This window comes from Pseudorasbora parva, chromosome 14, assembly GCF_024679245.1.
Source record: "Pseudorasbora parva isolate DD20220531a chromosome 14, ASM2467924v1, whole genome shotgun sequence".
In the NCBI taxonomy this organism is placed as follows: Eukaryota; Metazoa; Chordata; class Actinopteri; order Cypriniformes; family Gobionidae; genus Pseudorasbora; species Pseudorasbora parva.
The window spans coordinates 15,407,049-15,418,108 of record NC_090185.1 but is presented as its reverse complement, the minus strand read 5'-3'; the positions used below and the strand labels follow the sequence as shown (position 1 = coordinate 15,418,108).

General features: G+C 35.6%; 1 protein-coding gene across 1 annotated transcript; it reads left to right on the top strand.

The window, feature by feature from the left end:
• The first annotated feature begins 462 nt into the window (after nucleotides 1-462).
• LOC137040146 (zinc finger protein 721-like) lies at nucleotides 463-10,120 on the top strand. The gene is made up of 3 exons (XM_067415565.1): nucleotides 463-600; nucleotides 1,394-1,682; nucleotides 6,930-10,120. The coding sequence occupies exons 2-3, from the start codon at nucleotides 1,481-1,483 to the stop codon at nucleotides 9,734-9,736; spliced, it is 3,009 nt and encodes a 1,002-aa protein (XP_067271666.1). The 5' UTR covers nucleotides 463-600; nucleotides 1,394-1,480; the 3' UTR covers nucleotides 9,737-10,120.
• The last annotated feature ends 940 nt before the right edge of the window (nucleotides 10,121-11,060 follow it).

Sequence of the window (11,060 nt, the reverse complement as noted above, 5' to 3'; positions counted from 1 at the left end):
CAAGATCTTTCAAGATCTTAAATGATGTATATCCATTCAGTGTATTTGTACAACACATATTTAAAATTGAAACTATAATTGTGTAGTTTGTTATAATATTGAAAATTGACAATATGCACTATAATGAACAGCAACAAAAAATATTTTCTGAATAACATCCTTATTATTGGGATTTTATGTACACAAATGTAAATATTTTGAAGTGAAAATTAGGTTTTCTGTATAATATTTATATTCTGTTATAATGTAATAAAATAAAATATAATATTCTGTTTATTTTTTTAGGCTACAAATGCTCTTATAATGATGAAAAGTAAAAATGCACAAAAAAATTAAGACCTACTTTATTTATTTTTTAATTTTATTTGTATTTTGCACCTGATCTCATTGTTATATTGCAATGATGTACTGTTTTTGCCATGTTTGTTGTTGTTTTCTGTTTCCTGTACATAACCCATAGGGATTTGCCCATGCGCGGTAAACACAAAATGAACGAATCACTCTGACAATCTGAGTCATATTAAAGATTTGTTCAAAATAAATGAATCGTTCATGACCGACCCATCCAATACTACACCATGCAGCGTCAAGTCTTTTGAGGTGAGGTAATCAGTTGGTGCTTCGTATATTTATAGCTACAATTATTATTTTTTTTAAATGCTTGTTAAAGCAATATTTTACAGTTTATGTATGGGTTTCGTCTGGCACAGAGGTATTTGTGAGTCTTTTCTGACGTCTGGTAACTGAAATAAACATTTAGCCTAGCAGGCACGGATGCGAGGAACTAATGTTAAATTCAAGACCTGAGCAATCTGTTTTTGTATGTTCGTCTGTATGATTTTTTCAATGTTTAAAGCAATAATGCTATAGTGATATTGCACTTGATCAGAAGTCAGGTGAGGGTAATTAATAGGAATCGATCTCGATTTATCTTTTGTTTGTGAGGTAACCTATTTTTGCCATTTATATCTATTTCTGAAATGAGTAGGCTTTTCAGCAGCTGTTAATTTAAAACAATTGCAAGAGGTAAATCTTAGTTAGTAGATAAATGTTAAAAGTTTTGACATTGGAAACAATATTGCTTTGCTGTGTTGTTTCATATTAATGAAATTCCCTAGAAAAAAAACTGCAACAAGTTTATTTATGACTGATTGCAATGACTAGTTTCATATGGACATATGCTGCTTTATGGTAGTTATTAAACTCTACGTGTTTAATGAAACTATTCTTCTCCCTGTCACGACCCTGAAAAGACTTAATAAGTTGAACAGCTCTGCTCAAAAGCCTCTTCATGTCAAAAATAGATAATAATGTTAAAAGTAGATTAACCGACAAGCATCAATTTGATAACTGATTTATGTTTGATTTTGGCTGTTCTGCTTCTACAACACAGCGATTCACCAGTAAATGCTGGAATATTCCAATGGTCCCATCAGCCTACAAGTTAAGAATATAGAGATTGTGAAAGAACATTGAAAACATGAATGATCCAGAGCCCTGCAGAATAAAGGAGGAAGATACTGGAGAACAAACAGGTGATCAAGAACCCTTCAGAATAAAGCAGGAAGATACTGAAGAAAAAAGAGGCTATCTAGAACTCTTCAGAATAAAACAGGAAGATACTGAAGAACAAAGAGGGTGTCCAGTACCCTGCCGAATAAAACAGGAAGATACTGAAGAAGGTTGGTGTTTATTTTTGATTAATTCGATTCAGTGATAGTAGTTAAAAACATATAGATATTTAAAACTGCAGTAAGAAAAGGTTTGAAGTTGCAAGTTACAGCACCATTGTTTCTGTGATTAGATTGATCAAGATTTAGAAAAATAAATAAGAGATTCCATGTCTAGTAGAATAAAATGGTGTAAGATATTGTTAAATTCGTGGAAAATTGGGTGACCAGGGGCCTATTGCACAAAACTAAGATGAGGGATTAAGCCGGGATATCTAAGTGACCGTGTCATCTGTATGCAAAATTTAGTACACTGCTGTTGTTTAAACGTACCCTGAAGGCACACACACACCATGAAAGATAACAAAAAATAACTATATTAGTGGATAAATTGAGCTAGGATCAGCAAGATATCTCGGCTTAACCCCTTATCCTAGTTTTGTGCAATAGGCCCCAGATCGCAAAACGCAAATCTTAAATTTAGCTGACCTCATAAAGTCTGCCTCTCTCGTTTGACATGAATGTTGTGTTTCCATGGCTGCGAGGTGTTACTCGTGTCATAATATTGACGTAAAACAGCATTCACATACAAAAAAATAAATGTTGGGCTGACCACCACCGGTGCTACTCAACCACTGCAGTTGCCATATTCACCAGCACAGCTCTCACCAAAAAAAAAACTTCCACGGTCACAGCCCTAAGCAAGTACGTTCTTTTATTTTACTCACCAGACTTTTTTATTTATTTACATGGAATGCTAGAGCAATGCAAATTTATTTTATTTATTTAAAAAATGAAACGATACTTTAAATGTGAAATTAAAATTGCCAGTAGGTGGCATCACTCTTAATTAGTAATTGGCTGCGTCCAAAACCGCAAACTCTCTAAGTAGGTACTTAATTTCCATTAGTACTTACTTAATGAACGCTAAAAGTGCTTGGAATGTATAGCCTGAAAGCGTGAAGTATGAATGCGGTCTGGACATCATCTGCCACATTAACGTTATCGTGTGACCATACAACGTTATCACAAGTGTAACAACTTAAAAGATATGATCGACAGGTTTCATTTATCTATCTGTGAATACCTTGATTAAACTTGCTCATTTTGTGGTCTTGTTGAAGAAACAGCAGCCCATATATTTTGCGATTGTAGTATAACCAATACATTTTGGGTTGATTTTAAACGTTCTTATATTTTTAACCCTACGAATGTGACCCACATTAGTATCCTTAAAAATATGAAAAAAATTATTGCGAAACCCCCCAAAAAAACATCTCTTGAATATGTTATGGGTCCTGCACTGTGCGATTTTTCAAAATCCTTTGCGAATGTCCCTTGTCAGACTGTACGAACATGATCCCTGATGTAAGCCATGTCACACTGTAAGATCTCAGTTGGCATTAATGTCAGACTGCACGATAGTGAAGGTGCGCTAAAAACGGCACAAGAAAACTCACAAGAAAACTCGTCCGGAGTTTTATATCATCAATGAATGAAGCGTTCGGTGACAGTGAGATGCATTACACGCGGGACTGAAATGCTGGCTACAAAGAAATCTCTAGCTCTCGTTCTGGTCATAGTTTGTCTTGAAAAACGGAGATATTTGGCTGTCGTCGTAGGAGAAGTCACACTGCAGGATTGTGTGCCAAATCTTCTGACACTGCCAGAATTTCGTCTGAGGTAAAATTTGATCGCAGCGCTCATTAATCGGCTGCCGGTGGACATGTCAAACTAACGACCAAAGACGTCAGATTTTAGCCTAGGAGCTGAGGAATCTTTTAGGATTTGCTAAATTTGTCTCAGACGGCCAAATCGTGGCCAAAATCGCACAGTGTGCAGCCGGTTTTATTCATTTCTTTATTTTATATGCAAAATCTTACATCCACATGCAAAAGTGATTTAAATCTCCTATATTTTTATCTTTTTCTTGTTGAATTGAACTCTCGTTTCATCCCACACAAAAAAAGTGATATGGATTGTGAGGAATTATTCAAAGATAATTAACCTTGTCATTGTGCTTTTTCCACTGTGTATAAAATCTCATACTAGATATGAGCGACAGGTGCACTTAGTCTTGCTGGTTCTGGGCTCCCTGAGGATGAAGAGACCACAGCAACATCCGGATGAGGCAATAAGGGCAGGTGGATTTATGGAGGGTCTCATGGCACTAAACCATTTCTAGAACGCTCCTGTGGCTCCCCATCCTCAGTGCTCACACCAGTCTGCAGACATTTCAGATCCTACAAAAATACACAAACATAATACAAATGGAGTCGTTTTAACATCACAAGTGTAAGGAGTGACAAAATTACCTTTTACTGTGCGCCTCCACAAAAGCTCTGCAGCAAATGCGCAGAATTTAAGAATCAGAAAAGTGTTGTAATAACTCTGTTTGAACTTACAATAAACTACAAGTTAAGATTTAAATCGATTTTTTTTTTTTATTAATTTCTGTAGTATACTATTATGCTTCATTATCCACTCTCCACCTGATAAACTGTAACATCCTGGCAAGATTCACGTTACCTCTGGGATTTTAACTAAATGTAAATGTTGAGGTATTTGCACATTAACTCGTTTTTTAACCAGCATACATGTTCCTTAATTTTTTAACAGAACTAATGGACAAAAAAAAAAAATATATAGATAACTTATGTTTAGTTACTTTATGTCGTTTTTTTACCTTATAGACATTCATGTAATGTAAACAATGTTGACAACATAATAGCAAACATTTATCACTCAGATGTGTTAAAGGGTTTCTTCAGCGATTAACATATAGCTTTGTATCAGTAGAAACCCTAAAGTATATTCAAATGATTGTGCTTTCCCCCTCATATCCACCTGAGACGAGAGATTTATGCATTTTATTTCTGGAAAAATGTGTGTGCTCACTAGAGCTCTCCTGTTAGTTATACATAATATGCTGTGTATTTATAGCAAAATCAAAACTAATAGTATACTGTTTAGCGTCTTAGTTCAACAATTGCATATTTAAAAACACCTGCGTTGCTCTTTTCCGCGATATTCGATTATGACATATCCTCTCCCACGGCTTCCTGGGGAGGCTGGAATAGAAAAGTATCAATTGTTGAGCGCTTCAGAATCTGTGCGGACGCAGTACTACTATTATACTACATATTATTCATTCACCTAAAGATTTTTGCCTACTATATAGTGAGTAAGTATGCGGTTTCGGATGCAACCACCGAGTTCCAACATATTAGTTCACATCAAACTAATCAGTTGACTGTTTAAGTTGTCGAATTATTAATTAAAATGATTTGTTCATTCAGTAACAAAACGCCGCTATGTGTGGCTAAGAGACACAATCATGGCTTTGTTTGGAACTATTTTTGTATGAGAAACAGCAAAAACAGGCAATATTGTGGCTTAAATATATCACTTAATTTTAACATTATTGAACTTTATTGTTCATGCTGATGTTTGGAAAAAATCTTCTTTCTCTTCATGTGATATTATCAGCACTCTTCCTGTGATATTAACTATATTATATGATATGGAAAAAAAGACATACAGATGTTTTTTTGCCACCTTATCTTGAATATTGGGAGCATTCCAAATGCAATTAACTCTTTCCCCATCATTGATTGAAATTTCCGTAATTTATGAGAGAACGCTTCCCCAGGCTTAGCCCCACGGGGGCTGGCCCACCTAATCAGAAGCTTGGCCCACCCTGGATCCACACCAAATAACCGATTTCAATATTTCAGCTCCAGATTTTGAGAGAGATCATGGTTTCGTTTGCCTTCCATTAAAAAATCTGCTTGGTCTTTGTAAACTAGAAAGACGTGTGAGAACCCGCACCTGTTTACTTTGTGCATACACCCAAAGCACCCATAGACGTCTTTCTTAAAAAAAAAAATCACATTTGTTGAGCGATTGTTTCTGGGGGTTTTTTTCGAGCAAAGCTGTGATTTATTCCTCTTAGAATCAACATATTTGAAAGAATCAGATGAGTAAATGATTTATTTAAGCTACCCATTCATAAATGCAGTCATGTGCAATTTGAACAAATTGAGTGATTGTTTGATACAGTGCTTGCCGCCACCTACTGGTGGTTTTGGTTTCATATTTAAAAAGTAGCCTATAATTTAATTAATTACTAGCTACTAATTATGTGAAATTATATTACTTTACTAATTACTCTCTTTCTAACTAAACCATTCCATTAATTATTACTAAGTACTTTCTAAATCCCATATCAACCTCGACCAGTTGAACAATACAAAGTTATTGATTTAATAAGAATAAGATTGAATTATTTCAAATAAATAATATAAAATTGAATAAATTATTCTTGAACTGACCAAAGTATTTAAAAGGAGGAAGGTTTCATTACAAAAGTTGTAAAATTTTGGATGCACTCCACAATTGTTTTATATAGAATTATCGTAGTCTATACAGTATTTAATGGAATCATATCAGAAGTACAGTAACTGTAATTTAAGAAATTAAGTCATTTCTTACTTAAACTACAGTAATTAATAAATTAGTTACACCAACACTGATTATGTAACTGCAGTGTAAATCCATCATGCCCGATCTGAGCTGCATTAAGTGTAAATACAAAGAAGGATTTTGTTGATAACGAATTTATTTGATTTGTAATAGCCATACAGTGTCTTCTTATTCTGATTGAATTGATTGGTTAAATGGACGAGCAAACAGATATGACATTTAAAAATACTGTTAATCTATGGCTTTATTACTCAGTGTTATTTCAGGGTTTTGATCTTCTCTCAACACTATAGAGATGTTGCATATTAATGATGGATGCAATCTACTCCATCTATATTGACCATTGATCAGAATGGAGGTTGGATGTTGTTTTTGTAGACAATTTATTTTATTTTTTATTTTTTTGTTTAAAAAAGGGGGCTCTGTTCTTTCTTTTGATACATTGCGCATTCAGAAATTCATACAAAAAATATTCTGGGGCCATGAAAATTATGTTTAAATTGTAAAAAAAAAAAAAAATCTGGCAGGGAAAGAATTAATAAACTAAATTACAGTGAAAGCGTACACTCTAAATGCGTAAGTATAGACGCAATAATAGGTATAGAGGTAATATTTTAAAAATAATTGGATGATGATAAATGTACCAAATTCACCATTCAGATGAATTACTTTCTACTATTTTGTCATGGTTTGCATGTCCCTTTCTTTTTACATGTTCTTTATTTAATTTGTTTTATGATTTACTGAAAATCAAACTTTTTTCTTTTATTTTAGACCTGGTAGAAGAGAACAAGGAGTTTGAAGAACTGGTTGAAGGGAGGGAGAAACACCAGGTCAAAACTGAAGAAAAAGCCTTTAGTCCATCATTTAAAAAAAGAGGCAAATTATGTTTCGCTTGCCCTCAGTGTAGAAAAAGTTTCTCATGCAAACTAAATCTTGATCTTCACATAAAATGTTATTGTGGAGGGAAGCCATACACATGTGATCACTGTGAAAAGATTTTCACACAAAAAGGTAACCTTAACAAACATATGAAGATCCACACTGGAGAGAAGCCGCACGCATGCAATCACTGTGGAAAGAGTTTCAGACAAAAAGTAATGCTTAATGAACATATGAGGATCCACACTGGAGAGAAGCCGTACACTTGTGATCAGTGTGGGAAGAATTTCTCACAAAAAGGAAACCTTAACAAACATATGAAAATCCACACTGGAGAGAAGCTGCACAGATGCAATCACTGTGGGAAGAGATTCACACAAAAAGTAATCCTTAACGGGCACATAAGGATACACACTGGAGAGAAGCCGTACACATGTGACCAGTGTGGGAAGAGTTTTGCACTAAAAGGAAACCTTAACAAACATATGAAAACCCACACTGGAGAGAAACTCCACACATGTGATCAGCGTGGGAAGAAATTCACACAAAAAGTAATTCTTAACGAACACATAAGGAGCCACAATGGAGAGAAGCCGTACACATGTGACCAGTGTGGGAAGAGTTTCACAAGAAAAGAGCACCTTAATGAACACATGAAAATTCACACAGGAGAGAAGCCACACACATGCAATCATTGTTGGAAGAGTTTCACACAAAAAAGAACCCTTGACGAACACATGCGGATCCACACTGGAGAGAAACCATACACATGCGATCAGTGTGGGAAGAGTTTCGCACAAAAAGGAAACCTTAATAAACACATGAAAAGCCACACTGGGGAGAAGCCGTACACATGTGATCAGTGTGGGAAGAGTTTTGCACATAAAGGAACCTTTAAGGATCACTTAAGAATACACAATGAAGTGAAGCCGTACGCATGTGATCAATGTGGGAAGAGTTTTACACTGAAAGGAAACCTTAAGAATCACATGACAATCCACACTAGAGTGAAGCCGTACCCATGTGATCAATGTGGAAAGAGTTTTACACGAAAAGAGCACCTTAATGAACACATAAAAATCCACACAGGAGAGAAGCCATACTCATGTGATCAATGTGGGAAGCATTTCAGACAAAAAGGAACCCTTTACAAACACATGAGGATCCACAGTGGAGAGAAGCCATACACATGTGATCAGTGTGGGAAGAATTTTGCACAAAAAGGAAACCTTAGCGAACACATAAAAATCCACAGTGGAGTGAAACCACACACATGTGATCAACGTGGGAAGAGTTTCAGAAAATTATGTGCTTTTAAAGTACATCTGCATACTCATTCTAGAGAAAGACTATACAACTGTGACCAGTGTGATAATTTTAGGGCAGATTTCCTGAAGGACCACCTTAAAGTTCATACAAAGGAGAAGTCTTACATCTGTTCTTTGTGTGAAAAGAGTTTTAGTCAGATGGGTGCATTAAAAATTCACCAGAAAAGACACAGCGGTGTGAAGGATCATGTTTGCTCAGAGTGTGGGAAGCGTTTTTTTACAGATGGAGCGCTGAAAGTGCACCAGACCGTTCACTCTACAGAAACACCTTACAAGTGTTCACACTGTGACAAGAGATTCAAACGGTCAGAATATCTGAAAATACATGAGAGGATCCACACTGGAGAGAGGCCACACTCCTGTGATCATTGTGGAAAGAGTTTCAAACAAAAAGTAAACCTTAATGAACACATGAAAATACACACTGGGGAGAAACCGTACACATGTGATCAGTGTGGGAAGAATTTTACACAAAAAGGGACCCTTTCCAAACACATGAGGTTACACACTGGAGAGAAGCCGTACAAATGTGATCAATGTGGGAAGAAATTTGCACAAAAAGGAAACCTTAACAAACACATAAAAATTCACACGGGGGAGAAGCCATTCACATGTGATCAGTGTGGGAAGAGTTTCACACATAAAGGAAACCTTAGCGAACACACGAAAAGCCACACTGGGGAGAAACCATTCACATGTGATCAATGTGGGAAGAGTTTCACACAAAAACAAACCCTTAAGTATCACATGAGAATCCACACTGGAGAGAAGCCGTACACATGTGATCGGTGTGGGAAGAGTTTCGGAAAATCAAGTGTTTTTAAAGTACATATGCTTACCCATTCTAGAGAAAGAAAATACAACTGTGACCAATGCAGTAAAACATTTTTTAGGGCAGATTTCCTGAAGGACCACCTGAAAGTTCATACAAAGGAGAAGCCTTATGTCTGTTCTTTGTGTGGAAAGTGTTTTAGTAAGATGGGTGCATTAAAAATACACCAGAAAAGACACAGCGGTGTGAAGGATCATGTTTGCTCAGAGTGTGGGAAGCGTTTTTTTACAGATGGAGCACTGAAAGTGCACCAGACCGTTCACACTACAGAAACACCTTACAAGTGTTCACACTGTGACAAGAGATTCAAACGGTCAGAATATCTGAAAATACATGAGAGTATTCACAGTGGAGAGAAGCCACATGCATGTGAACAGTGTGGGAAGAGTTTCAGACTAAAAGGAAACCTTAAAGAACACTTGCAAATCCACACTGGGGAGAAACCGTACACATGTGGTCAGTGTGGGAAGAGTTTCTCAAATAAAGGAAACCTTAACATGCATATAAAAATTCATAATGGAGTGAAGCCATTCACGTGATCAATGTGGAAAGATGTTCAGAAAATCAAGTATTTTTTAAGTACATCTGTATACTCATTCTAAAATAAGACTATATAACAATGACCAGTGCAGTACATTTTTAGGGCAGATTTCCTGAAGGATCAACTGAAAGTTCATATAAAGGAGAAGCTTTAAGTTTGTTATTTGTGTGGAAAGACTTTTAGTCAAATGGGTGCATTAACGTTACACAAGAAAGACAACAGTTTGAAGAATCATATGTGCTCGGAGTGCAGTAAGGCTTTTTTTTTTTTACCGATAGTAAACTGAAAGTGCCCCAGACAGTTCACACTAGAGAAAATCCATATAATTGTTCATTCTGTGACACGATAATCAAACTGTCAATATATTTGGAAAGAATCCACACTGGAGAGAAGCTGTATCACTGCCATTCATGTGGGAAGTGTTTCACTCAATTATTTTCTCTAATCTTTCATTTAAAAAAAAGCATGTTTGAAATTATTTTGGTAATCGATTTATCAAAGATTATTAGAGCTATTGATCGAATGCTTCATTGTTTTACTTGTTTCGCTTATTCCGCTTTAGCAGTAAGTTAAAATGTTGAGTTATACTCATTGTAACTAATAAATAAAACAAGCAAATCACTTCAGTTTTTGAAAATGTCTGTAATAAACTTTGATTCAACAGAATTGAACAATCTCCTTCAGGTTTTCTGTTCTCCTCAGAAGTCCTCAGTTCGCCAACTTTGCCAGAAAAACAAAAGGGCATTTATTTCAGTACACAGGCCTGGTTTCACAGACAGGGCTTAAAATAAACTAAGGCTTAATCCTGGCTTAATCTAAGTAGCTAAATTATAAACATGCCTTATGCATTTAGCCTAATGTCTCCTTTGGTAATCATATTGAAAAAGAACAACATAAAGAAAAATGATCAGATTTGGATAAACTATTACTTTTCTTAAATTCACAACATTTACTCTCTTATGCCTTGTAATGTTATGATTATGTAACAAGAGTTCAGCGGAGCTAGATTATCTCTTAAATGCATGATTTTTTCACCAAATCATTCTTAAATATTCGGGTCTTTAGCAACCCAGGTCTATATCTAACACAGACGGACCTCTAAAATTAATGTATTAGAATGAGTGCAGTATTATTTAGGTGCTTACAAAACAAGAAAATAATCACAATATTGGACCTGGTGGAGAGTGACAAATGTCAAAATGAAACCTACACCATTACCTATACTGTTATTCAGTGCTACAGAGGCCCTTCATAATGCAGAGAGCAACTGCCTGTGCTGATAGTTTGAGAACAGGCATTATTTATTTTATACTTTAGTGTTT

Coding starts and splice junctions, on each gene's coding strand:
- LOC137040146 (XM_067415565.1), top strand. CDS start 1,481: ATGAATGATCCAGAGCCCTGCAGAATAAAGGAGGAAGATACTGGAGAA. Junction 1,683..6,929: donor ACAGGAAGATACTGAAGAAG/GTTGGTGTTTAT, acceptor CTTTTATTTTAG/ACCTGGTAGAAGAGAACAAG.